Source organism: Hirsutella rhossiliensis (assembly GCF_020360975.1).
Source record: "Hirsutella rhossiliensis strain HR02 chromosome Unknown scaffold00006, whole genome shotgun sequence".
Taxonomy (NCBI): domain Eukaryota; kingdom Fungi; phylum Ascomycota; class Sordariomycetes; order Hypocreales; family Ophiocordycipitaceae; genus Hirsutella; species Hirsutella rhossiliensis.
The window spans coordinates 1847966-1874088 of record NW_025408672.1 but is presented as its reverse complement, the minus strand read 5'-3'; the positions used below and the strand labels follow the sequence as shown (position 1 = coordinate 1874088).

The following is a 26123-nucleotide window of genomic DNA, read 5'->3' as shown; positions in this document are numbered from 1 at the left end:
GGTAGAATACTGGACGTTGGCGCTTCGGTCCTCGGGCTCGCAACTTGATGCCGCAGTGACGCCTGCGTAGCTGATACAGAGCGGACGTTGTGATTGGCGTAATGCGGACAAGGACGTTGAGATTGGACCCGTTGCGAGTCAACGACTGCGACGTCTCAGCCGGGCCTGGAGAAATAAAGCCCCGACCCCGCGTTCTGCTTTGCGCAGGTTGGCAGTCACCATTAATTACCTAACATTAGTAAGCAGCCCTGGGCCTGTCTTTTCGAAGGAGGACGCCACTCCTTCTCATCCAGATGACCTTTGCGCTGCGTTTCCACCTCTCGCTCACTCAAACGGGCACAACAGCCTCTGCTGGGACTTGGAGTGTCGGTAATGATTTTCACTGAGACATTTGGAGAGCAACAGCCCAAAGCGGCCCCACCTGCAACTTGGCGCAGACCTCGCCGTGCCACTCACACTCCAGAAAAAAAGTCAGACGGCGGACACCAGGCTCCAAGTGTTCCTGGTCAACACCCAGTCAGTCCCGAGCTGTTGCAGCGCGATCCTGCGGCTGCCTCGATGCAGTATGAACATCGCAGGCCCACAAGCGGGACCGCGGGCGTTGCCTTGTCTGCCTTGGCCCTTTTCGCTGATAGCGGCCCCGTACATCACGAATTGCATGCGCCAACCTCTCCGGGCAGGTTCAGCTTCTTGATGGTGCTGCCGCAGTTTATGTAACGCGCTCGAGACCTACCGTACTGCCTCGACGCAGAGTCATGTTTGCGCAAGCATTCGTGCCGACTATGTGAGTGAGATCCGTGAGAGTCTATAAGGCCGGAGCCGAGGCCTTCCATGTCCCCATCGACTAGAGGAGAAGAGCGGCGTACCGATTCGTTTCAAGGTGTGCGGGCCCTTGTCCGCAGCTCCAGCCCGCGGTCCTCAGTTGCAAGCCTGTCGCGAGTCTCAAGGACACTGCCGCCGTCCACATGCTCGGGCCTATGAAGGGAGCAATGCGAATGCCGACTATCAGACAGAGCCGGCATATACACACGGGCGCCGTCCATTGCAATGCTTCTGACGGAGCATGTTGCCCCAGGATGTGGCCCTAATAATAGTGATTGGTCCCCACGCAGCGAACCTTTGACCAGCACCCCCCATGTCCCGGGGCTAGCTGTCGTCACCCCTGCTCCGTCGAGGGCCCTCAATCTCCAGGGGACCAGGTTGTACACACGTTGCCGCCGTGCTCACACATAATGTCTTGCGCTTTCTCGCACGTGGGCCTACCTGTCTCCCCATGAGGTGGTAGTTTTCGGTAGGCGAGCTAACTAGTAGGCCTGCTGTTTAAGCTTCTGGATCTTCTGAGCGTGATGGGGGATAGAGCCGGGACAAGCAAAGAGGACTTGACTGATTCATACATATGCAAGTCCTTCCCGTTTAACTTCATTGTGGCCCGTGCTGGATACTTCTTATCCTCTCCTGGTCGACATATCGTTACATATTGAGAGTCTTCTTATTCCTGTCCGAGCCCTGGCACCTTTCTCCCAGCAATAAAAAGATAGAATATGACTTCTAGTGTACCTTAGCAACGAGGCTACGCCTTTCCCGTTGGATCCATCAATCGCCATGTTGTCCAATATATTGGTGACTTTCGCTGGCGGCAGGTGCCAGAGCATACGAATACGGCATGCAGAGTCGGTCTGCAAATCTGCCGCTCCCGTCCTCGCTTTACCAGAACCATCACTGGCGCATCCACTACGACGACCGGCTTCAGAAGGACACGCATTAAACGTCGAGTACGTGTATGCCTTTACATGGGAACAACTACTGAGTCTCGGCCTGAAAGACACGTTCGTTGCCATCGGCTCGGCTGGAGACAACATCCTCTCCTATCTCGCCGAGAGTCCCGCCCGTCGTCGATTTCAACCACATCCAGAACACCTGGAGCTCAAGGCTGCCTCGTATGCATCGCTCGACGATGGGGATCTCTGGAGGCTCTTCGGCGACGGGAAGCACTCGTGTTTCCGCAAGCTGCTCGTAGAAAGGCTCTCCCCCCACCTGTCTTCACGTGTTGCGGTCCTTGGCGCTGCGCCTCTAGAGCGTCAGAGTCTTTGCGAGGCATGGGTCCGCGGCCAAGTACCAGGGCGCGGGCTCGGCGGGGCGTGCATCGACAAGGTCAACATGTATGCCAGCTGCTTGGTCTGATTACGAGCATGGATACTCGTGAGACGCATGAATTTGATGACTGGTTGTGCGCTCACCGTGTCTTTATAAAGAAATGGTCACAGTTGAAAAATGAAATGCATGTCTGACCTGTTCAACAAGACACTTCTATACAGGCGCCGCCCCTCCGTAAGACGAGTAGCACATACCATCAGGCACGTAACCCAAGGTCAGTTCCATTTCATACCCCCATTGAACAGCCCTATGCCTTCCAAATCCTTTTGACAGCCTCGGTGACGCCAACGTCGTTTGTCTCGAATTCGTACAGTCCAATGCCGACAGTGATGGTGGCGGCGTTCAGCGCCCACCAAAAGAACTTGCGCAGGCCGGGGTATCTCTTGTTTGGAATGTAATCGATAATGACCTGCTGGAAGCCCATGTGGGAGTGGAGGAGCACGGTGGAGCAGAGAACGGCGTCCATGGCCGGGTTGAGAGAGCCGGCCGCGAAGGGGGCGATGGTGAGCGGGACGAGGCTGGCGGCGAGAAGGCGCTCAAAGGTCCAGTGGTAGGAGCCGTGCGCGGAATTGGGTTCGGGGATCGGGGCAGGGTCGTTGACTGCAGGTGGCAGTCAGTATTAGGAGCTGATTGGAGGGCATTGTATATCGCGAGAATGGAAATGTGTGCTGTCGGGTCATGTCGTACCTCCACCTTCGATCCGCTCTGCACGCAGTATCACATCAGCACAAGTTGCAGGCGCCGCAAGCGCATCGTTTTTGCGCGTTCAATGGGGCAATGGCAAGCGGGGAGAGACTGACGAGGCCCCGGGGGCAATATGGCAGAGCGCCTGCTGGAGCTGTGCAGGGCGGCGACTCGGAGCGCCGGCTGCTTGGCAAAGGCACCCCGGGTCGCGAATCGAGAGGCGAGGGCCGTTTGCCGCAGCAGCGAGGGTCGGACGATTGAGGCCATGGTTTCTGTAATGCACGAGAGTCCAAAGCACCCGGGAGAAGCGTGGAGATGGATCAGGGAGCAAGAGAGTGCGACACGATCATGAGCGCCATTGCCGAGGAAGTCGAAATGCGAGCTCGCTGATTGGCTGCGTGCATTCCAGTGGCTCGTCATACAGCCGATTTGCCCGGCGCGCAAAAACGTGGCTCCGCCGGCACTCGATGCTGTCTGATTGGTCGAAACAAGGCTGAAATGAAGCTCGAGCTTATCGGTATCGTACCTACACTACAGATGAAAATTCCCGTTGCGGAAAAAACGTATTAGAGCATCCGGCTCTGCGCAATGCGACAACCCCCCGACTCGGCTCTTGGGGCACTCAATCTTCCTGCATAAGGCTACAGCAGGCAACAGGAAGGGCCTCTGCGCTCCAGAAACGCCCCCCACCCTTCCCCAGGCCGGGGGCTCGACGTCCTCGACCATGGCTTCTCGAGCGTTGCCGCGCGGACTCGTCCGCACCAGACCAGGCACCAGCCCGCGATGCGCCTTGACAAGCTCGCTGTGGTCGCTCCCCGCGCTCCACCGAGGGCGAGGAATTGCCACGACCTATCTGAAAAAAGTGGCCGACGGAGAGGAGCGCTGGGCAGAGAGAGCGGCAAAGATCGAAAAGGGCGAGCTTCCGCATGTGTGGGACATTCTCGACGAGCGAGGCTACATGAAGGACATTGCTGGGTGCGTTTCGTCGTCTGCCCTTTTCCTGTGATACGAAGCAGATACGGACATTCTGACACTCGCGTCGTGTAAAGAACACCCAAAAATATCAAGGAGACGATGCGCGTCAAGCGAATAGGCGCCTACGTTGGCGTCGACCCGACCGCCGACTCGCTGCACCTTGGACACTTGCTCCCCATGATGGCCCTGTTCTGGCTGTGGTTCCATGGGCATCCGGCCGTGACGCTCATCGGCGGCGCCACGGCGCGAATCGGCGATCCCACCGGCCGTATGACGAGTCGCGCCATCGTGTCCAACGGCATCATTGCCAAGAACATCACTAAGATGCACTATCAAATCTCCAAGATCTGGGTAAACGTCATCGAGCTTAAGCGAAAGTATGGATACCCAGACGACTGGGCCGCCAAACGTCACCTCCTCAACAACAGCATGTGGCTGCAGGGCCTGTCCATGTACGACTTCACAAAGGCCATCGCCAGGCATACCAGGGTCGGGCCTATGCTTAGCCGAGACACGCAAGTACCGAGTGCCGTAACGAAGCTACGCATGCCTGCTAACGCTGCCGCAGGGTCAAGCAGAGGTTAGAAGGGGGCGAGGGCATATCCGTCGGCGAACTGCTCTACCCCCTGTTCCAGGGGTGGGACTTTTGGCACATGTACAAGAAGCTCGGCATCCAGATGCAGATCGGCGGCTCCGACCAGTTTGGAAACATTGTGTCTGGCATCGATGCCGTCAAGATCATCAGGGAACATGAAGAAACCGGTGCTGCTAGGATGCCCGACGAGTGGTGCGACCAGCCCATAGGGTTCACTGTTCCGCTGCTCACGGATTCATCCGGCGCTAAGCTTGGCAAGAGCGACGGCAACGCCTTATGGCTAGACGAGTTCAAGACTTCGGCCTTTGACCTGTACGGATACTTTGTGCGACGATCCGACGACGAAGTCGAGAGGCTGCTGAAGCTCTTCACCTTTCTGCCCATGGACAAGATTCAGGAGATCATGGTGGAGCACCGCGAGGACCCGACCAAGAGGCTGGCGCAGCATAACTTAGCGTTTGAAGTCTTGTCGCTGGTGCACGGCTCTCAAAGAGCGTTGGAAGAGGCGCAGCAGCATGAATTCCGTTTCGGTGGAAATCTACCCAAGATCGTCAAGGTGCCGACGCCAGAGAGCGGCATCGTTGTTCCCAACAACGCCCCTCGAAGCGACATTGAGCTTCCTCGGTCCGTCTTGAAACTATCACCCGCCAGGATCCTCTTTGCATGCGGCCTGGCCAGCAGCGCCAGCGACGGCCAGCGTCTCGTCTCGCAACAGGGCGCATACGTGGCCGCCCAGCCTGGCCAGAAGAGGGGGCTCGTTCCGGGCAGCCTCAACTGGACCCCCATCAAGATGTGGTTCCCCGATGAGACCCTCAGGTATGTCCTCGACGAACGCTTGCTCATTCTCCGCAAGGGCAAGCATAATGTTCGCATCGTGGAGCTCGTCTCGGACGAGGCCTGGGCAGACAGCAAAAGGGTCTATCCCGGCGAACCGTTCAAGGGGCTCGTGAGACGCACCAAGGAAGCGATGCGGGAGCAGGCCGAGGCTAGAGGAGAGGCGCCGATGCGGGCAAAAGATTTCAGGGTGCAACTATTGGAGCAGAAGAAGCTGTGGGTGGCCAACAACCCGGATATCGAGCTGCCGACCAAGCGAGAGCTCCGCGAGCAGGCACACTGGAAAAAGAGAGGCTCTTCTAGGTCGCGCTCTATCAGATTGGGCTCTCCAAAGGCCGTCTCCACCAGGACGGGCCCTCCCAGAAAAGGCTCTCCCAAGAGGGGCTATAGTAGGTCGGGCCGTATGACGAGCTTTGGCAGGTCGATCTCTGGCGGTTCAAACTCTGGTAGCTCGGACTCTGGCGGCTCGAACTCTGCTTGGTAAAGCTCTACGAGGTCAAAGACCAACTGACGGCGGTTCCTCCTCAGAGGGTACCTTGCCAGTCTCAAAGCAGACTTGACGCTCTGACACACTGTAATAACAGCCGCGGGGCCACCCTTGTATTGTACGATATAGAACCCAGAGGTCAGGTATCAGAGGGAGAGCCCAACTTTGATGAATGATGCCCACAGTAGCCGTGCCTACAGTGGACAGGACCCAAGCCCCTGCTTCCTACTCATCGTCCACGAAATTTGCTCGACAGAGCATGAGTTGTTCAGAGCAGCAAAATAGCCGAGTTGGCTAGCAAAGAGTACCAGGACGTGGTACGCGTGAAGCGAGGCGCGGAATTAACAAGGATTTTTGGCATTGTGCGCAAGCCCGTCAACGGTACATGACGGTGAGGTCCCCCTTGGGGACCGGCAGGGCCTTGAGCTTGTCCATGATCTCGCCGTCGGTGAGGTTCTTCTCGGTGATGATCTGATCAAAGTGGTGGTTGCCATCGGTATACTTTTGTAGCGAGTCGCCGCCGGGCTCGGGGCGGCTCTGGCCGGTGGCGAGGGCGGCGAGATACTGCTTGGACATGACATACTTGTGGATGCGATAGAGGCAACCCTTGATGACGCCGAACTGGACGAAGCGACGGACGTCGACATGGGTGAGGACGTCGAAGCCGTTGTCGTTGCTGGCCATGATCCACTCCTTGATGCTCTTGCCCTGGGAAAAGTTGGTCAGGAGCTTGATGAGGTGGTAGTTTGCGACGCGGACGCGGCCGTGCGAGACGTAGCCGGCGCACTCGTCGACCATGCCATCGACATTGCGGATGAAATCGTGGATACCCGGGCGGGGCGCGTAGCACGAGGCGAAGAAGAACATGTCGAGGAGGAGGATGGTGTCGTAGTAGAGGAGGTGGCGGAGGGCCGTCTTGGCCAGGTCGAGGGCGACGCCGGCCTCGTGGGCGATGCGGCGGACGTCGGAGACGCCGTCAATCTTGGCAATGACTTTTTGCAGCGTCAAGTCCCAGGTGGGATCGACAATGTCGGCGAACTTGGTCTTGGCCACGGGTACGTGCCAGCCCTGGACGACCGGAGGGATGGGGTGATTGGGGAACAGCTTCATGTTGATGGTGTTTGCGTCGTCTGGGAGGAGGCGCCGGTGAGCAGGTGCCGATGGGTAAACAGCGGGGCCGGGGCCGGGGCCGGGGCCGGAACCGAGGACGGCAACGGCGGTCACGACGGGAGGAGGGGGAAACTAACCGACGGGGATCATGCACTCGCCGTAGTTGTTGAGGTCCTCCTTGATGATCTCGAGGAGGCTCGCAATGGGCCGGCGTGCGTCGTCTTGGCCACGGGACTCGCCCCGGCTCAGGTACTCGTCCTGGCGCTCCATCTCGTTGAAGGTGGTGGCGAGACAACGCACGACCCGCTCATAGGGCGTATGGTCGACGTCGGCCTCGACAATCAGGCCAAAGTTGAAAATGAACTCATTGCGTCGGTACTTAACGTCGGCAATAACGACAGGATGGCCGAGAATGGTGTATTTTCCGTCGGGCGTGTTGATGGTGACGTAGCGGTTGCAAAAGGCCTGGCGCGGGATGATGTACTCTTGCAGCACGTCAAAGTCGAAGAGCGGCTGCCGGCTGCCGTCGGACTGTGTGACGCAGCCGGGGGGCGACTGGGCGACGATGTGAGGTCCTGCGGTGCGTCGTCACGACGGTTGAGCCATCTGCCTCGTGCTCTGCCGCGTTGGGGGCTCGGGAGGAGAGACAGGACGTGAGAGGGGGGAGGGGACGGAAGAAGGTATGTGAGCACACGGGTGGGCTCACCTTCTTTCGGGAAGAAGCGTGCGTAAAAGATGCCCTGGATCATGATGGCGGGCTCATGCCGCCGTGGCGGACGGGCACGATATGGGTCTTGGTGGTTGTTGGACTATGCTGCCGACGGGCGCTTGGGCGCGTGAAGCGGCCTAGGAAGAGAGGCCCCCAAGCAGAGAGAGTCTCGACGCGCGGTCAGGTTGTCGCGAGAGCGAGTCGGTGTTGGGGGAGTGAAAGTCTGCATGTTGTGAAGGAGTGGAAGCAGTGTTTGTTTGCTGCCAGTCGGCTGTCGAGTGGCGGCAGGTGGCAACTACGCCATCAGCAGAACAGAGTGCGTTTGGCAACTCAGGGCACGAAGTATATTGGCTAAGCTTACTTTGCACCTCCGGGAAGAATTCACAGATGGACCCGGAGAGTGGAGCGGGACGAGCCGAGTCTTTCCGTTGCCTTTTTTCTTTCAATTCTCAACACTCGCCAGGTGCAGGGCGTGTTCAATCCAACAAAAGACGATAGATGATGGCGGTGGGCTCATCCGGGTTGGAGTTCCTTATCGCGCCATGGGCATCTCGCTTATCAAGTACCTGCCCACCCACGATACGCCGCAGAGATACCTCGCTACCTGCTCGCAACCGGCGCTAAAGCCCAGGATTCTCTGGCTTGCTGTCGGTTTCTACCGCCCTTGGCCAACGCTGCCCACTCAGTGCCCCACCCACGTCTAGCAGGTACTGCACCGGCGCTGTACAGCGAGGTTTCACCTGTGCGGCACTATTTGCCTGCCTTGGGACCCGCGAGCGACGACTCCACTAGTTCGTTGGCTAACAGCGGCTGCGACTCTCTGGTTGCCGCCTTTGCCACAGTTGCTTCCATCTTCCTCCTCTCTTCCTGCTCCTCCTGCTCCTCCTCCTCCTCCTCCTCCTCCTCCTCCTCCACCACAATCTCTACCCAGACAAAGACGGCGCCCCCTGCAGCCTTGCACGCTCCTCTCTCTGCTTCTCCACCTCATCCGGTAGCTGGAAGCACTCTTCTTCTCGAATCTCATCTCTTTTGTCAACTCCCCGCCCGCCGCCTGCGCCCCGACGACGACCCTTCTTCTCCCGCACCGCCGCCGAGAGCCCCGGGACCAGACCGACCAGGCCGCATTCACGCCTGTCGACATGGCGGACAACGCCGAAGTGGGCGACTCGGCCCAGGTCACCTTTAAGGTCAAGACGTCGTCGGACAGCACCCACACCGTCACCATGGCCGAGTCGGCCACCATTTTCGAGCTCAAGACCAAGCTGTCCGGCGAGGACCTCGAGAACATACCCGTCGAGCGCCAGCGCCTCATCTACTCCGGTCGAGTCATGAAGAACGACGATACCCTCGCGTCGTATAAGATCAAGCCAAACAACACCATCCACATGGTCAAGAGTGCTGCCAGCAATCCCACCCGGCAGCCCGCCGCCTCCACCTCCACCCCGCCAGCTGTCCCGACCAACATGGCCTCGGGCACGGCCAACAACCCGCTCGCCGGCCTCACCGGTGCCCGCTACGCCGGCCACCAGGTTAACCTCCCGGGCATGGAAATGTTTGGGCCCGACGGTGGCGTAAGCCTCACCCTCTCACCCAGCCTACCCCCCTGCTGACATGCACACACAGATGGGCCCTCCCATGGACGAGGAGCGTCTACAGCACATGATGTCCGACCCCAATCTCCAGCAGGCCATGCGAGAGGCCCTCAACAATCCCGACTTTGTCAACATGCTCATCGAGTCAAACCCCATGCTGCGCAACATGCCTGGCGCCAGAGAACTCATCACCTCGCCCGGCGTCCAGCAAATGATGAGCAACACAAACATGCTGCGAGACGCCATGCGGTTACAACGCATGATGGGCGGCGGCGATGCGGCCTTTCCTGCTCCCGGCGCGACAGACACCACCCCCGACGGTAACGCCACGGGCGAGGGCAACGCCAACCGGGAAAACGGCAACACCAATCAACAAAATCCATTCATGAATCCCTTTATGATGCCTGGCATGATGGGCGGCGGTGGTGGCGGAGGAGGCGGCGGCGGCGACGGACGCATCAACATGGGTCAGATGCTTCAAGCCCTGGGCATGGGCGGCAGCCCCTTCGCGGCAGCCCCGCCTGTGCCGGGCGCGACCCAGGGGCAGGGATCGCGAGAGGGCCAGACAGTCGCGCCCGGTCAGGAAGCGGCACCGACCGAAGGCGCGGGAGCATCGCCACAGAACCAGAGTCAACAGCCGGCAAACCCCTTTGCAGCCCTGTTCCCACCCCAAGGGGGCTCGCAGAACAATCCTTTCGGCATGAACCCCGAGATGATGCAGCAGATGATGCAGATGATGGGCGGAGGGGCTCCAACGTCGCCGCCGGCAGACAATCGTCCGCCGGAAGAGCGTTACGCCGAGCAGCTGCGCCAGCTCAACGACATGGGCTTCTACGACTTTGAGCGGAACGTGGCCGCGCTGAGGCGGAGCGGCGGAAGCGTCCAGGGTGCGATTGAGCATTTGCTGAGCGCAACGGACTAATGGGGGCGAAGGGGGCTTGCGGAGAGGTCAGCGTCAAGGGAGACAAGGGCGCGAGAAGAATGGTTCGACGCTTCAGGATTTTGAGCGGAGCGTCAATTCTGGATGGCTGTCGAGGAAGCGGGCAGTCGCGTCGGGTAGTCTGACCGATACGCAGCATGGCGAGTGCCTAGCGGAGGTGCGCTGCGGGAGCTGAATAGCAATTACCTCTACATGTCAATAAGATGCCGTTATGTCGCAACACAACCTGGGATAGGGGAAGTTGGCGTCGCACCGCTTAGCAACATGGTATAGGCCGAGCATGGGAGACCGGGAGAGGCGGGCGCGCCCCTGTACTCGATTCGCATAGAAAGTCCTTTCTTGAAGGGGATCAGGAAGAAGCATCGGGAGACTCTTTTCCGTCCAGCCAGCTCAACGCTGAGGCAGGGTCGGAACATGCAACGGATCCAGCCGCCTCTTTGGTTTGCCCACGGCCAAGGCCCAGCATCAGGCACAAGGAGGCTCTCAGGAACCAAGCAGAGCTTTTTGCTGCCGCAGCTATGAGTCCGATGAAGGAAAGAAGCATGATGTCCTGAGCCGGTGAATTTAGCTGGCAAGCCAGAGTAAGTCTCTTTGGTGAGGAGTATTTTAACCAAGGCCCGCGGGCCGCTGTTCGTGGCTCTGCGCCGGAGACCTGGACAAGGTTTCCCAACGCTTCCAGTTCTGGTTCTGCTGACGACAGACAGACAGACAGTCTTCTTCTGTGGCGAGACGAACGACCGCGGACATCTAGTGGCTTGAGTCAATCATGATGCAACAGGGACGACGTGAGTGGCGCGACGCGACGGCAACCCGATCCTGGCCCTCTCTGGCCTTCTCTCGTCTACCAAGCTACAGTATATAATAAGTCTTCGTCGCAGCCTTTGACCGCAATCACAGGGCCGGCGGCATGGACGGACTCGCTTAGCACGCAGGACCGGCGGAAAGTCAAAACTAGAGGGCTTGACAGGCGGCACGACGTGGACGCGGAGCGGTGGTGATGGAATGGGCCAAAGGCTAAGTCGCTGGCGCTTTTCTAGAACCGGACGGACTGATTGATCCATGACGACCCTTTCCCATCAACCTCCACCCGTCTCTCTGCCGGGACGAGGCGCTAACTTTGGATTCGATGCTCTCCTAACCTGGGGAGCGGGAGGAACGGCATGGATGTATATCAACGGCGTGGCCCTGCCCTCCAAGGAAAAGGCGAGGAACAGTTTAAACCCCTTCAATTATTTCGCTACATGTTCGTCGGAATACTTGACAGACTCCGGCACCGAGTAAATCGCGCATCGTCTGTGAGAAAAGCCGAATCGTCCGTCTATAGTCCTCAGTCCGCCCTGCCCCCCCCCCTTTACCGATCCGCCTCATCCGAGTCGACCGCGAGCAAACGAGCCGGCATGAGGCTCAGCCTGGGCAACTGCCTCATCGCCGCCGCCGCCGTCTCGGCCGGGCTATGCCGGGGCCTTGATGACGGCGGCGGCCTCTCGACGAGGACGGGCAACGACAGCAATGCCATCTCCGAATTGTTGCCGAGTTATCCGTCTTGTTCTGTAAGGACTTGTTCCCTCCCCTGTCATCTCTGACGTTGGAGGAGAGAAGAGCATCATCACCTAGGTCGTACATATGTGCTGACACCTGCGTCCTCTCCTTTTCGCAGCATGATTGCTTCTCGACGGGCTTGGCGGGTCTGCGTTGCTCCGATACGGCATGTGTGTGTTCAGATAAAGGCTTTCACGACCACGTCCGACATTGCGTCGTGCATGCTTGCTACAGGGCCGATGCGATGAGTATGTTGATCCGTCTCGCGCGTCTTCACTGCACCAGCCTTTACCTGCGCCGTCCACCTTGACAGCTCGCGAAGCTCGCAACATTCTTGGATCGACCGTACTCGAGCCTAAGCTGACACAGAGGCGTGAATCAGAGGCCAAGAACCTGACCGATACGGCCTGCGACCGGCCGCGACGCGACAGGAGCGCAAAGTACACGGTCATGAGCATCGTGCTGGGCTCCGTCACCTGTGTCGTCGTCGGCATCCGCATGGTCTTCAAGTACAGCCGGGGCCGCATCGGCATCGACGACTGGATCATCCTGTCTTCGCTGGCGGTGGGCATCCCGTGCACGGCGCTCAACGTACAGGGCCTGTCGCGCCACGGCATCGGCAAGGACGTGTGGACGCTGCGGGCCGAGACGGTGACCGACTTTGTCCTCTTCTTCTACCTGCTGGAAATCTTCTACGTCAGCATGATTGCCATGATCAAGATTGCCATGTGCTTCTTCTACCTCTCCATCTTCCCCGGCACCCGCATCCGCCAGGTGCTGTGGGTCACAGCCGTCGTCAACGTCATCATCGGCATCGCGTCGGTCCTGACGGCCATCTTCCAGTGCTCGCCCGTCCGCTTCTACTGGAACATGTATGTCACGCCCGAGGCGGGGACGTGCATCGACATCCACGTGCTGGCCTGGGTGCACGGGGGGATCAACATCGCCATGAACTTTTGGCTCATTGCCATTCCGCTGAGCCAGGTGCGCGGGCTCGATCTTCACTGGAAGAAGAAGACTGGCGTCATCATCATGTTTTTGACGGGGGCCTTGTGAGTCTGCCCCGATGGCTTTGTTGGACGCGCTGACCGCCTTTTCCTGGTAGCGACACCATCGTGTCCATCCTGCGGCTTCAATCCCTCATCCACTTTGCCATCTCATGGAACCCGACCTGGGAGCAGTGGAGCGTGGCCTGGTGGTCGACGATTGAGATCGACATCGGCCTCATCTGCACCTGTCTGCCGACGCTGCGCCTGATCCTGATGCGCATCGCGCCGCGCGTCTTCGGCACCAGCCGGGGCCCCTCGCGCGGCACGCCCGCAGACACAAAGGTCAGCCGCGGTATCATCGTGCAGAAGCAGGTGCACATCTCGAGCGTCGACGGCTCCGTCGGCACCGAGGCCATGAGCCAGACCAGATGCGAGCCGTGGGAGGTGACGTCGGAGGGGGGCGGTCGACACCATAGCGAGGCTTGCTCGAGCCCGCATCCGCAGTGGTGAGCAGCTAGAATGAAGGATAGACATCATGACTTGGTAGAAATAATGCCGTGCTCGTCGATGGAGCTTGCACGTTTTAGTTGTAAACACTCTTTGTAGTTTATGTTCATGACTGATTCTCACTCATTGCATGTCCAGCAGCGCTAGAGGAATATCGTCAATCCCGTTATAGCGATCTTCCTCGAAAGTCTGGATTCATCCGGAAGTGCTAATCCATTGATGCTGAACTTGGACGAGCCATTGGTGGTGAGAGGGGAAGAAGCCAATGTCCTATCGACGACGATGGCATGAGCTACCAGATCTCCCCCGAGAAAAGGGCATACTGGTTAAATGCTGCTTCTTGTTGGAAAATTCCTTTTCGCCTCTTCCGTCTATTTCCTTCCTATACTAGCGGACGCTCACTAGGGAGTGTTGGTGCCTACAAGCCGTCCACTGCATCGGCATATACGCCCATGTTCCCCTTTCTGGACGAAGGATCAAACTATATTTCCTCCCGTCGATGGGCTTGCGTGGTTGGTGTCCAATGATGGTCACTTCCTTTGAACTGCTCGTTGCGTGAGGACGATTATTCCCTCCTAGTTTCAAGCTTGGAAGTGAGCTGAGGTATAGTAGACGCAGGCACGTTGAAGCCGACATGTCCGCTTAGACTCACTCGGTCTTGGCTAGTGATCTTCCTGCTTCTCTCTGTCTCGGATTCTTGCTCTCTCTCTCTGCCTTTCTTCCGGTCCCGAAGCCGTATTTATTCGGCGGGGAAGCGAGCCGTGGCTACTTCAAATCCAAAACAGTGGCCTGTAGTGGCAGCGGTGATAGATATAGGCGAGACCTCGGGGAAGACTTGTGCCCTGGGGTCGCAACCGGAGTTGGGCCTGCGTGTCTGATGGGACGTCGGGACTGCGGCTTGGAAAGGGCTAGTTGCCATTGGAAAACCCAGGACTGGAGTCTTGGGTCCTCGGCCATGCAGCTAAAAGCCTGCTGCGACCCTGAGCCTTTTTTGTGCTTTGAACAAGGGTTATAGCTGAGTTTATCGCGCCTTGAGTTTATCGTGCCTTCAGTTTATCGTACGTAAGCTTACCGTCAGCAATGATGACGATGTATTTCAAACCAAGTAATTCCTGATAACCGACTGAAGGCGACTCGGCGACTCGGCCTAGGCGCAAACCGTGTGGAAACGACTCCTTCAGGCAGGGGGGGGGGGTATGGATAGAAGCTGTGGGTCGCAGAGTCTTGGTCGGAGAACATTCGGAATATTACCTAGCGTCGTCTGCGGCCCCGGGTCCGACCGGGGTTGAGGCTTTAGGACCTCGACGTCTTGTAAGTTTCTGTATTCTACGGATAGAATCTGATGGCCAGAGATGAGGCAAAAGTCGGTTTGCATTCGTCCGTGTGCGTGTGTTTGCAGCAGAGCAAATGGAAAGCCATTTGATGGTGGGGTGATGGACCATCTGGGTGTATTGCTTGTTCGTATTGAAAGTCAAGGCGGAGGATATTTCACGGATAAGGACATCCGGAGAAGCAGGGGCTGAATGTCACGCCCGACATGGTGGACCCGGGTCCGGAGCGGCGTCTTCCGGCACCGGCCCCGCCCTAGCGGAGTCAGTTGCCCCGACAACATTCTGCGATTATACACTCGGTGATATGCAGTTCCTCCGGGACGAGGAATCACAATTGCAAGGCCCGCTGGAGAATCCCGTAGTACCCACGATCGACCATCGGCAAAGGGTCTGATTTGACGTGACCCTCTGCAGCCTCGTATTAGTGGAGCGTCGACACGACGGCGCCGTATGGAGCCTCTACCGTAGGCAGCTCTGATCACACCGGGTATTTTAGGCTATCGACAGGAGACAAGGCTCCTATCCCAAGCTTTGTGCTTTCTACCAGCCAGGTCTCACATTATCGAAAACGATGTGCACAGTTTGCGTCTTCCCGCGACGTCTTACAATAACATCAGGGTCTCGACTCATAGCCGGCAGTCCCAGCATAGTCTCTTTTCGCTTAGGTACGGTTCCTTGTGCGAGAGCATCGCCGGGTATGGGGGTGATGTCGAAGCTCAGGAGTGTCTTGGCCAAAACCGCAAGCGTCAGGGTCAGTCCGAGATATCGCCCGGGGCACTGGTGCATGCCAGGGAGGCCAAAGACGTTGAGGTGCTTCACCAGCTCCGCATTTACCTGGCCGCCATCCTGGAGAAAGCGACGGGGCCGGAATGCGGCGGCGTCTCCTCCCCATACGTCCATATCAAAGTTGAGTAGATGGATGGGAGTCATGATCATGGACCCCTTGCTGAGTTGGTATTTGTTGTCGAAGAGACAATCCTCATTCACCCCGCGTGCAACGGGAGAGTCCCCATACACGCGCAGGAGCTCGTACCAGGTTGCCACTAGAAGCGGGCAGCATGTTCGGATTTGGTCAGCGTCGAGGACCAGGTTGGGGGAAGATGGCTCGCCGGCCACCTTCTCGAGTTCTGCCAGCAGACACGCCATGAGTTCCGCGTCGGCCACGATATGGCAAAAGGCCCATGACACAATGTTTATAACGTTGGACATGAGCCCGACAATAGCCACCAGATGACAGTCGGAGAAGCCCTCTTGGGGGATCTCGAGGGACTCGTAGAGAAGAGCAAGTCGTTCAAAGAGCGTTGCCCCCTGGTGTCCGTAAGCCTTGCCGTGCGCGGACTGGGTAATCTTGTTGCGCACGTATTCCCGCGCCGAGAAGAGCTGGGATGGTATAAGCGGCGTGATCGGATTGCGCAACGTCTCCAGGTTTTGAATAAACAGCCTGTGCGAATCACGGGCAGTTTAGATGCGTGACGTCCAAGATTGCCCACCGAGGGGGCTGCTGACCTCAGATGTTGACGGAAGAGTTCGTCTTCGAACGGTCCTTCTTGGCCCCAAAACACGGCGCCCATGGAGCGTGAAAGCAGATCAAAGAGCCACGCCCCAAGTCCGGTTCTAAGCACCGGATCTTGCCCTGTAAAAGTCTCGCCCCAGTATTCATCAACTTTCTGCTCCAGCTGCGAGGCATACTTCTGAAGATTCCGCAGGCTCCTCAGCTCGCCGTTGAACAGCTTGGATAGGCCGCGTTTAAAACCACCCGTATCAGGGTCCGTGAGGAATTTCTCACTCGCAGGTCCGAGGCCCATGGCCGGCCCGACAGCAACATGGAATACAGCCATTAAACTCAAGTGGCGCATGCCCGTGAATTGCTTGACGCTGGCTACGTCTCGTGGGTGAATCAAGTGTATGTCCTGTCCAGGAAGCTTCAGAGTTGCTATTGGCGAGCGTTGGATTGCACTGGGGCTCATTTGTGTGAGTTGGGAGGCATGATCGACAGGACCACGTTCTACGCACCATAGTGATGAAAGGTATAAATTAGAGCCCTTGGTTGCAATGCCGAAAATGTGACCCAAGAAGGGGATCCAGGAAGAATGAACAGGCGGGTTAGGAGACGCGTTCGTTGCAGCTCTTGGCAAGCGCCAGAGAATGGATGCAAGGTAAACGAGCCCTGCAATCAGCAGAGACAAAATAACCGCTTGGATCAACATAATCACGTACTTATCATGGTGGGATTTCCTAGTTTGGAGCTTTGACAACTGCCTCCGATGGCATTCGCGTAAGGTGAAGGAAGAGGATCTCGAGCAGTGGTTCGACGCACGTAGATACAATCAACGACGCACGTCTCCTTATTAAGTTATTAACTAGCTATCGGGCAAGGTGCCGTATTTATATATACTAGTGACCTTCCATGACCAATGAGGCATTATATGCCGGCTGTTAAGCTTTTCCTATAGGAGATACCATGGAGGCCTTAATACATTCGTAATCTTATACCCCCCTGCCGCCTGATATAGGGGGTGAAGCCTCTATCTCGGGGCCACGGGCGTCGGCGTAGGGTGCTTGCCCCCGGGCTGACCACCCCCTGGGTTTGGCCACGTGCGCCAACTTGGGCAACGTTGCTATTCCTACTCCTTTCAACTCCGTAGTGCGGCTCCATAAGGGTTGTTGTCCGGAAGTAGGATTCGTACGGCCCCCATCACAGAGATAGCACGATGCCCTTGATATGATGATGGCAGCCTGGTTGTCATTGAGCGGGGGCACGAGACGGACGTAAAAGACTCATCGCCCAAGTTCCGAGGTTTCTCGCGTTTCCTCGAGAATCCTGTACTTAAGCTCCTGTTTCCCTATCACTGTTGGCTTCGTAGGCACAGAACATAATTTATAAAACACAATGGCAACAATACCACTGTGGCCGGCAGGGCTAGCTGTTGCAGCTCTTTTGGTCTTGTACCGGGTTCTATACAACGTTTTCCTCCACCCGCTGCGAAAGTTCCCCGGGCCCTTGCTGGCTGGGGCAACGTCGGGTTGGAAGGCTTACAAGGAGGTCATCAAGCGGGAGACACTGGCCCAGGAGCTCTTTGATCTTCACAGACGATACGGTAAGGTGGGGCGTTAAGAACGAAGCCGAACAGCAGCCTCTAACATGGTTACCAGGTGACATTGTTCGCATTGCTCCGAACGAGGTGAGTGATTTCTATGATTTATACTTGGCAGTATATGCTCCCTTGTCCGGATTCCGATGTGGCTGATATGGATATACAGCTCCATTTTGGAAACCCAGGTGCATTCCACGACATCTACCACGGGAGCAAACGATGGGACAAGGATCCGGGTCTCTACCGAACCCCCGGAGTCAAGACCGGATCCTTTGTATTTCTAAAGTATAGCCAGGCCAAGGAACGCAGGGAGGTGCTGCTGCCCATCTTTTCCAAGAAGGCTATCCAGAGCCTCGAGCACCTCGTCTGGCAAAATGTCAGTGTCCATGACGCCCTTCGCTGCCTATGTTGGCGGCATTCTGGCAATATACTCCCCCCATTTATCACAACTTACTTACCCGTCGTCACACATCACAGGCCACGCGCCTTGCATCTTCCATCGCAAGGGCCGACGCAACGCAAAGCTCCATCGACCTGCTCTACGCGTTCCGCTCCTACACGCTCGACACCATCATGTGCTTCACCTTCGGCAACTGCGTCAACGCGCTGGCCGCGCCGGCGTTCCGAGACCCCCTTATCCTGGCCATGGACGCCAGCCTGCCCATGCTGCCGGTGCTGAAGAACTTCCCCCTGATCCGTAACCTCATCTACGCCGTGCCCCCGAGTCTGGTTATGCGCGTCCTGCCCGATGCCGAGCGGCTGGCCCCGCGGCTGTACCAGGTCCGCGACCTCATCCAGCAGCAGCTGCGCGTCGTGCTGCAGTGCCCGTCGAAGCTCGACGACGCGTCCCACCAGACCATCTTCCACCGCATGCTGGACCCGCAGGCGTACCGGAGCAAGGCGGTGCCCAACATGACGGCCTTGCACGACGAGGGCTTCACGCTGATATTTGCGGGCGCCAACACGGTGGCTGACACGCTGCTCATGGGCCACTGGCACACGATGCAAAATCCCGACCTCGTCGCGCGGCTGAGGCGCGAACTTGTTCCCGTCTGGCCGGACCTCGACACGCCGCCGTCCCTCAAGGATCTCGAGGCCCTCCCGCTCCTAACGGCCACCATCAAGGAGTCCCTGCGCTTTATCCCCTCGGGCGTGTCGCTGACGCGCATCGTCCCCCCCGGCGGCGCAACGATAGCGGGCCAACAGATCCCCGGCGGCGCGGCAGTCGGCATGGCAATCCTGCACGTGCACCAGTCCGCCGAGGTCTGGGGCGACGACGTCCTTGACTTCAGGCCGGAGCGGTGGCTGGAGGGCCGAGACCAAGCAGAGGCCGGGGAGCAAGGAACCCCCGGTCACAGGAAAGACCTGGACCACTGGCTCGTGCCCTTCAGTCGAGGGCCGCGCATGTGCTTCGGCGTAAATCTAGCCTGGGCCGAGCTGTACATTGCCTTTGCAACCATGATTCGGCGCTTCGATCTGGCCATCGACGGCACGACGCCCGAGGATATGGAGTGGCGGGAGTGCATCGCGGCGTACTATCCAAGGAGGCACTTGCATGCGTGGTGCCACCCGGTACGGTCGTGAAGGATGAGGTAGAGTGGAGGCGTACGCATGACTTCATATTTAGATACATCTCGCTTTGAGGAATAGATATAGACTGTTTTCATAGTGTACTGAGGAGCATGACGGTCTCGTCAAGTTAAAATCGGCCTTGAAGTGACGTGCATGCACTAGGCTAACATGCGTCATCAGACAACCCATGGCTAGCCCTGCGGATGAACCAATGCTACCTCCTTGAACACTGGGAAATCTCCTGCAGTCGAAATGCAGCTTGGCTAAACACTAATTAGTTGTAGACCGTCATGATGCCGTAGGAGCTCCAGGCACTCAGATTCCTCCCCCGCGGTGAGCCGCAGTTGCACGTGCTCGGACACAACGTATTCATTCCAATTAGATGACATACTTCAAGCCTGTTAGCATTTCTTCTCGTCCTCGATTGCCACGATGCACTTACCGGGATGAATATGTACGGGACTTCTCTCTCATAGCGTTTCCAAGCCTCGCCGTACTTTCTCCGGCATCTGATAATATCTCTCCTTGTGCGATGGATAATCATGACCATGAAGAAAACAAAGTAAAACCAAGGGAAGGGGCTCCTGGTAGCAGACAATCAGCCTTTGTACGGGTCTGGACACGTAGACACGTACTTGAATCCGGTGATCAGACCCCACGACATGGAGAAGAACATGTCAGGGACATAGTTTGGCTTTCGGATGTAAGCAAACCAGCCGTCGACCATGATGTGATCGCCGGTATCCGTCTTGATGGTCTTTGGGTTTTCGATGATCTGCCACGGCACTTGAGGAAAGGTGTTGCGCTTGATGAGCTGGCCCTTTTCCTTGTGGCGGAATGCGTTCTTCTGACCGTTGGCACTGTCCCACATCCAGTACATGAAAAGATAGACAACAGCGAGCGCTGTCAGGGCGAACGGGTTCCAGTGGTATTCGGCCGGGTCATGGTTGGCCAGGTACAGAGCGCAGTGGCAATACGTAAAGGGCACGCCGGCCATGTTCCAAAAGGTGAGCAGGAAGCCCAGCTTTTCAAAATACATATCCCTAGGCCGGCGTCAGCTTCGACTTTGACTGTTGCTATATGGCTTCCATTTCTCACCAGCTCGTAATGATCATCTGCTCGGCTTTGGCACAGGCGTTGGTGTATAAAAAGTGCGCGCCGGCTAGGAAGACGACCTCGGCCGAGACGTAGCCGTACGTCTCGTACTGGCGAGCAGCCACGGAGCAGGTGATGAGGAACAGGATGAACCACGGGATGCGCACCTCGTAGAACATCTTAAAGTCCAAGATGCCAATGCGGGGATTCAGCTCGGCGCCCATGAAGAAGTCGTATATGGGGTGGCCCGTGAGTCTATGGGTGCGGCCGCGCACGAGAGCTTGGACGTAGACGATGAAGCTGTTGAGAAATCCCGAGAGGATGGCGACGGTCATGATGGACCCGAACTCGTCAATGAGCGTGTACAAGGGGAATACACGGGTGAGGTGCAAGACGGCCGCGATGGCGAGCGTCGCATAGAAGCTGCAGTATGCGGAGCAGTAATAGGGAAGCCGCTTGCCGCCTTCGTGTCTCAGTGGCCGGCCGTAGTTGGAGACGCCGGGCATATAGCAGTACATGAGGGCCTCCAAGATGAAGAACGTCCAGTAGATGGCCCAGGCCTTGGCGGTGGGATAGGCGCCCTCGTGGACCAGGTGAACCAGGTGACGGCCAAAGTCGGCCCAGCTCTGGTTGGCCTCGGGCAGAGGAAGATGGCCATGATAGTATGTCGCCCCTATCCACATGTACCACATGAGCAAGGGGAAGCCCGTCATCAGCAGAGCAGCGCCAGCCGAGCCACCAAACTCGAACTCATCCGACGCGCCATCCGTGAACTTGGTTGCCGTGGTCGATCCGCTGTCCTTGTCCCCGCTGGCCGGCATGGCAGCGCCAGCAGCAGGCGGACTTCCGTGTCTTGCACGCATGTCTGGCGAGAGCAGAGGCAGTCGAAGGGGTCACGGAAAATATTAATGAGCGACGATAAATGTGTGCCCTCATCTCGGGGGCGACAGGCCTGCGACCAAGTACTGTAAGTGGGCGCATCAGGTGACGGCACGTGCAAGCCGGCCCGCCTGTAATTAATCCCCGTCTCCGGTCCAGTGCCTCGGCCCAAGTGTCATCACCACCGCCGTCATCTCCACCATACATACGGTACTCCGTACCCAGTTCCTCACACATCCAACTTTGGTTCCTCCTGAAGCAGTGCAGTTCCATCCACCATGCGAGGAATCCAAATCAAGCAATACCTCGACGTAGTGAATCCATCCCCATCCCTCGTTGCAAGCGCAGAATCAGATGCTGATTCGTCTCGTTCGTGAACAGGGTCCCGAAGGCCTTCAAGTCTCCGAGCTGCCCGACCCGGTTCCCAACGACGACCAATACCTCATCCAAGTCCACGCCTCGGCAGCAAACTTCTTTGACATTCTCCAGGTCCAGGGACGCTACCAGACCCAGCCCCGTGCGTCTTTCTACAATCTAGTATCTACACACAGCCCCTGCCTGGCTAACAGGGCCATCCCAAGCCTTCCCCTGGGTCGCCGGCGCCGAGTTCGCAGGCACCGTCATCTCCGCGCCGCGCAACCCATCGCAACCGCCCAAGTTCCGGCCCGGCGCCCGCGTCTTCGGCGCCGCTCAGGGCGCCTTTGCCACCAAGCTCTGCGCCGTCGAGGCCGCCCTGCTGCCCGTGCCCGCCGGCTGGTCCTTTCAGGAGGCTGCCGGCCTCTTCATCACGGCCCCGACCAGCTACGCCGCCTTGGTCGTCAGGGCGAATGTCAAGCGTGGTGATCATGTGCTTGTCCACGCCGCTGCCGGGGGAGTTGGCCTCGCTGCCGTACAAGGTGAGTGAGCGAGCCGTTCATCCACTCACGGCGGTGCTTCCTGAGCGCCCAAACTCACAAAGAACCCAAAGTCGCCAAAGCCTTCGGCGCCACCGTAATCGCAACGGCCTCGACGCCCCGCAAACTTGAAGTCGCCAAGGCCTATGGCGCTGACCACGTCCTTCCCTACACCGACGCCGACTGGCCCGCCAAGGTCAAGGCCCTGACCCCTAGCAAGCGCGGCGTCGACATTGTCTATGACCCTGTCGGCCTCGTCGACAAGTCGACAAAATGCACCGCCTGGAACGGTCGCATCCTCGTCGTCGGCTTCGCCGCCGGCAACATCGAAAAGGTGGCCATGAACAAGGTGCTGCTCAAGAACATCTCCCTCGTCGGCATCCACTGGGGTGCCTACTCGGCCAACCAAAGGGCCATGATCCCCGTCGTCTGGAAAGAAATCATGCAGCTGGTCGCCGAGGGCAAGTTGAAGGGCACCGTCTACACCGACGACGAGTTTGTCGGCTTGGAGAGGGTCAAGGACGCGCTCATGGCGCTGGGAGCACGGGGGACTTGGGGCAAGGTTGTCGTCAAGATTCCACAGGATGACCAAAGCCGGTTATGATCCATCTTAACGCGACTAAGACGATCAAGGCGTCCAACGACCTGCCGTGGTCCTCGGGCCGGCAGCGCCACCCAGCAAGAAATGGCAACATGGCGGACACGGTTATCCACCATGAATCGGGAGTCCATTCGCACCTACGCCGCTGCAACACGCCCCTTGTAAGCAGACTGCCATCTCTGCCAGGTCCATCTTGCAACCGCCAACATGTATTCTGTATATGTCCATGCAAAACATGTCTATCCTTGCGTCCAGTCATCCTGCGTCGTCAATCATGCTATCTGCTACAACCGCCTCCTCACTAGTATTGGGCTGAGCGGGCAATGGCCCTAAAGCCCATCAGCACTTCCGAGTCCACGTTCACGGCCCAGTGCTCCTCAAAGGCCGCCTCGCCTCCCACTCGCGTCACCAGCTCCTGCAGCCTGGGAGCCACGAAGCCAAAAACGCGGACAGAGTACACCGGGTCCTCGTCCTGCATCTGCCTCGCCCTCACAGTCTTTGGGGTATCATATTCCGTGTCCTCGGGCTCGCGCCTGAGGAGCGTATCCGTCCCATTCGCCTCCCCGTCTTGGAGATCCCTAATGACCGTGTTCCACATGGCCAAGTAGTCCTGGAGCTTCCCCAGAACGAGCTCGTGCATCGGTGATGGAAGCTCGAGCAGTCGCGTGAGTCCCAGCAGGTATAGTTTCTGTCGTTCAACCTTGTCCAAGGAGAAGAGATGTCCGAACCATTCCGAAGAGAGCCAGGCCCAGACTTGCTCCAGTTTACCGACCGTGGAGAGCATCTGCACAAAGAGGCTCGGCTCGGCCAGGGCCAGGCGAGCCAAAATGGCAAAATAGTCACTTTCTGTGATGATGTTAAGTCTACTAACCTTTCTGTTTGGCCCGGTAGTCTGGCGTGAGTCCCAAGAATCCTGCAAGCTGGACAATATCTTGTTCAAGAACCCCGTCGCAAGCATGTCCTGGATGACGACCGAGACTCCGCTTGCGCCCCCGAGCTCAGCTGCGGCTCGGATGAGGTATTCCACGCAGGCCGTGCCGACTCGTACCTGATCTCGGCTTTTCGCGTCCATGGTGCCTGACAGCGCCGAAAGGGTTGAGCTTCGCAGCTTGTCCTCCAGCATCGCTTCCGGGGCCATGAGTATGTAGGACTCGATGACGCTCAACGCCTGGGATGCCGTCTCGGTTGCGTATTCAAGCAGCGGAAGCGCCAAGCCCGCCAGCTCTATGACCTCTGGACCGAGAGGAGCGTTGCTCTGCATCAGGATTGCGTTCCACAGCTCGAGCGACTCGTCGATAAGGGGGAGGTGGAGGTCAGACCCGGGCCTGGCCGCCTCAGCCAACAATGGAACCATGAAGCCTTGGTATCGCTGGGCGTCACTTCCCATGCTCATGACGAGGGCGGCGAAGATGGCGATGACGGCCTGTTTAATCATGTAGTCCTCAGCCCCGGAACTCTGCCACACCCCAGGTAGAGCAGACATGAGCTGGTCGCCGAACTGTGCTCCCTGATCCTCCATACGCGTGACCAAGATCCGGACCGACTCGAGAATGGCCAACTTGGTTTCGTCGACGTCGATACTTTGGATCAGCTGAATCAGCTGCGCCAGTATATCCGAGGTATAAGGCAAGAAAGGCTCAATCTGAAAGCCAAGCTCATCTACGATCCATCTGAGCTGCCTGGCAGCCGTGATCCTCACCACCAAGTCGTTCGTCTGGTCGTTTGGGTTCAGGAAATGCTGAAAGATTTGGTACGCGAGAGGCCGCCCGGCATCAGTCATCTTGACGGGAGCCCATTGGCTGATGAGAATCGCAATTCTCCGTCGCAGCACCTTGTAGAGGCGTCCCTGCTGCTGCGCATCGTGCACAATTGTCGACGCCAACACGGCATCAAAGTCAAAGACAGTGAAGACGTGGGCAGCTGACAGTCCCATGGCCGTGTACACGGCCTCCTTGGTGGCGATTTCGGCCTGTGCGTCCTGCGCAGTCTGGAAGTACGCCAGAAGAGGCGGGATGAGGAGGGACTTGAAGTTTGTGAGCAAGTCGAGAAACAGCTTCTCTGCACACGGGCGCACCTCCCACTCGTACGCGTTGCCCTCGCTCTGTTCTTGCTGCTCCCAGTCCTCCGGGTCTTCTTCCCAAGCCTCAAGGTCCGCCCTGCGAAACACGAAGAGATGGGTGATGATGCAGTTGACCATTTGGATGACGAAATCATCCTTGAAGAGTTCCGTCTTGACGGTGACCTTGGCCTGTTCCTGGCGGGCCTTGAATGCACTCGTTTGATACTTGAACGTCTGTACGCCTTGAAAAGCAATCCTGACGCAGGCACGCAGGAGAAGGAGACCCCGCAGTGCCAGCCTCTCTAGCAGAGGGCCCTCGACCTTTGCCTTCGCGGTGCCCGAGTCGCCGGAGCCTTGTCGGATCCCACCGGATTCGTCAAAGACGCCGGCGAACTTGGATACCAGGTCCCAGTAGGCGTGGACGAGGGACAGTGAGTTTGGGAGGGTAGAGAAGCTGACAGGCTGCATCTGAGCCATGTTGACGTGAAGCTTGGTGAGCTGGATGAGGTGCTTGCCAATAATGTCGTGATACTGGGCCGAGTACGCCGAGTCCTGGTTGGCAAAGGCCAGAAGCTGACCGAACTGAGACTGTGATGAGGCCCAAAATTGCCCGACAGTATTGTCGTCAGAAGATGCATCGTAGACGGTGACGAGAAGTCGTCGGAGTATCTTGATGGACAGGAGAGAGTTGCGCATGGCCAGGTTGGCTTCAGCTTCGTTTCCTTGGCCGCTGGATAGAAAGTCGGTCCAAAGAGTCGACTTCGCCGAATAGATTTCACAGAGGACGAATAGAAGCTCGGGCGTCGCGCGGTAAAAGGACTCCTGGACGCGTTTCAAACGCGCCGTGATGAGCTCTTTGGTAACCCGCAAAAGTATTTGGAGCGCGCCGGACAGATGCTGCTGATTGCCGTCCTTGTGTGAACGCAGCATTTCGATCATGCTGGAGATGGCATCGGGCCAAGTCGCGGGAAACTCGAGCCTGACTACCTTGCCCACGACAAGCGCATTGTGCAGCGCCAAGCTCTTGTCGGGCTCGTCGATGGTGCCTTGAAACAGCCGCTCGCGAATGCGGAATTTCTCGTCCATCTTGAGGACTTGCCTGGGCTGGTTGAGGACCCTCCAGTACTTGTCGATGCCATTCTTGAGCTGGATGACGGCGAGGAAGCGCACGTCTGTCGGGAGGGCCCTGTCGAGGTAGACATCCTGCAGGGCAAGGTCAGGTTGCGACGAGCGACGTCGGGAGAGGCCAAGCTTCTCATACCTGCAACGAAGAGTAGTAGCCCGGCTGATGCTCCCAAGCAGTGAGCTGCTTGCCCGCGGCTTGCCGACGTGCGTGATCATGGGAGGTGGCGGCGGCCAAGGTGCGGCACAGAGACTCGAAGTTCAACGGGTTCGCCTCTCCGGGCACTTCGATGGCGAAGCTCATGGTAACCAGCGCTTAGCAGCGAACGCAAGACGCGTATCGACGAGTCACAGCCCCCGA

At 58.0% G+C, this 26123-nt stretch overlaps 11 protein-coding genes across 11 annotated transcripts; 6 read left to right on the top strand and 5 right to left on the bottom strand.

Moving 5' to 3' along the window:
* Positions 1–1602: 1602 nt before the first annotated feature.
* HRG_06440 (uncharacterized protein) lies at positions 1603–2181 on the top strand (the record flags this gene model as incomplete). Its single annotated transcript, XM_044864911.1, has 1 exon — positions 1603–2181. One exon carries the CDS (start codon positions 1603–1605, stop codon positions 2179–2181), a length of 579 nt encoding a protein of 192 aa, XP_044719851.1.
* A 220-nt stretch (positions 2182–2401) lies between these two features.
* Positions 2402–3105, bottom strand: HRG_06439 (cybS, succinate dehydrogenase cytochrome B small subunit domain-containing protein; the record flags this gene model as incomplete). The annotated part of the gene is made up of 3 exons (XM_044864910.1): positions 2402–2754; positions 2842–2859; positions 2955–3105. 3 exons carry the CDS (start codon positions 3103–3105, stop codon positions 2402–2404), a joined length of 522 nt encoding a protein of 173 aa, XP_044719850.1.
* Positions 3106–3562: 457 nt separating this feature from the next.
* Positions 3563–5726, top strand: HRG_06438 (tRNA synthetases class I (W and y) domain-containing protein; the record flags this gene model as incomplete). The annotated part of the gene is made up of 4 exons (XM_044864909.1): positions 3563–3813; positions 3888–4328; positions 4382–4575; positions 4618–5726. The coding sequence occupies 4 exons, from the start codon at positions 3563–3565 to the stop codon at positions 5724–5726; spliced, it is 1995 nt and encodes a 664-aa protein (XP_044719849.1).
* Positions 5727–6104: 378 nt separating this feature from the next.
* HRG_06437 (nitrogen permease regulator 2 domain-containing protein) lies at positions 6105–7588 on the bottom strand (the record flags this gene model as incomplete). The annotated part of the gene is made up of 3 exons (XM_044864908.1): positions 6105–6859; positions 6977–7414; positions 7546–7588. 3 exons carry the CDS (start codon positions 7586–7588, stop codon positions 6105–6107), a joined length of 1236 nt encoding a protein of 411 aa, XP_044719848.1.
* A 1099-nt stretch (positions 7589–8687) lies between these two features.
* On the top strand, positions 8688–10062 carry HRG_06436 (ubiquitin family domain-containing protein; the record flags this gene model as incomplete). Its single annotated transcript, XM_044864907.1, has 2 exons — positions 8688–9119; positions 9172–10062. The coding sequence occupies 2 exons, from the start codon at positions 8688–8690 to the stop codon at positions 10060–10062; spliced, it is 1323 nt and encodes a 440-aa protein (XP_044719847.1).
* A 1415-nt stretch (positions 10063–11477) lies between these two features.
* On the top strand, positions 11478–13118 carry HRG_06435 (uncharacterized protein; the record flags this gene model as incomplete). The annotated part of the gene is made up of 4 exons (XM_044864906.1): positions 11478–11605; positions 11854–11867; positions 12002–12671; positions 12725–13118. 4 exons carry the CDS (start codon positions 11478–11480, stop codon positions 13116–13118), a joined length of 1206 nt encoding a protein of 401 aa, XP_044719846.1.
* A 1868-nt stretch (positions 13119–14986) lies between these two features.
* HRG_06434 (cytochrome p450 domain-containing protein) lies at positions 14987–16670 on the bottom strand (the record flags this gene model as incomplete). The annotated part of the gene is made up of 4 exons (XM_044864905.1): positions 14987–15887; positions 15953–16402; positions 16460–16613; positions 16664–16670. 4 exons carry the CDS (start codon positions 16668–16670, stop codon positions 14987–14989), a joined length of 1512 nt encoding a protein of 503 aa, XP_044719845.1.
* A 666-nt stretch (positions 16671–17336) lies between these two features.
* HRG_06433 (cytochrome p450 domain-containing protein) lies at positions 17337–19125 on the top strand (the record flags this gene model as incomplete). The annotated part of the gene is made up of 4 exons (XM_044864904.1): positions 17337–17544; positions 17600–17628; positions 17708–17917; positions 18019–19125. 4 exons carry the CDS (start codon positions 17337–17339, stop codon positions 19123–19125), a joined length of 1554 nt encoding a protein of 517 aa, XP_044719844.1.
* A 366-nt stretch (positions 19126–19491) lies between these two features.
* On the bottom strand, positions 19492–21029 carry HRG_06432 (ergosterol biosynthesis ERG4/ERG24 family domain-containing protein; the record flags this gene model as incomplete). Its single annotated transcript, XM_044864903.1, has 5 exons — positions 19492–19503; positions 19556–19697; positions 19749–20156; positions 20212–20463; positions 20551–21029. 5 exons carry the CDS (start codon positions 21027–21029, stop codon positions 19492–19494), a joined length of 1293 nt encoding a protein of 430 aa, XP_044719843.1.
* A 336-nt stretch (positions 21030–21365) lies between these two features.
* HRG_06431 (zinc-binding dehydrogenase domain-containing protein) lies at positions 21366–22584 on the top strand (the record flags this gene model as incomplete). Its single annotated transcript, XM_044864902.1, has 4 exons — positions 21366–21398; positions 21469–21604; positions 21669–21983; positions 22055–22584. The coding sequence occupies 4 exons, from the start codon at positions 21366–21368 to the stop codon at positions 22582–22584; spliced, it is 1014 nt and encodes a 337-aa protein (XP_044719842.1).
* Positions 22585–22882: 298 nt separating this feature from the next.
* Positions 22883–26066, bottom strand: HRG_06430 (importin-11; the record flags this gene model as incomplete). The annotated part of the gene is made up of 2 exons (XM_044864901.1): positions 22883–25843; positions 25902–26066. The coding sequence occupies 2 exons, from the start codon at positions 26064–26066 to the stop codon at positions 22883–22885; spliced, it is 3126 nt and encodes a 1041-aa protein (XP_044719841.1).
* Between the last annotated feature and the right edge of the window lie 57 nt (positions 26067–26123).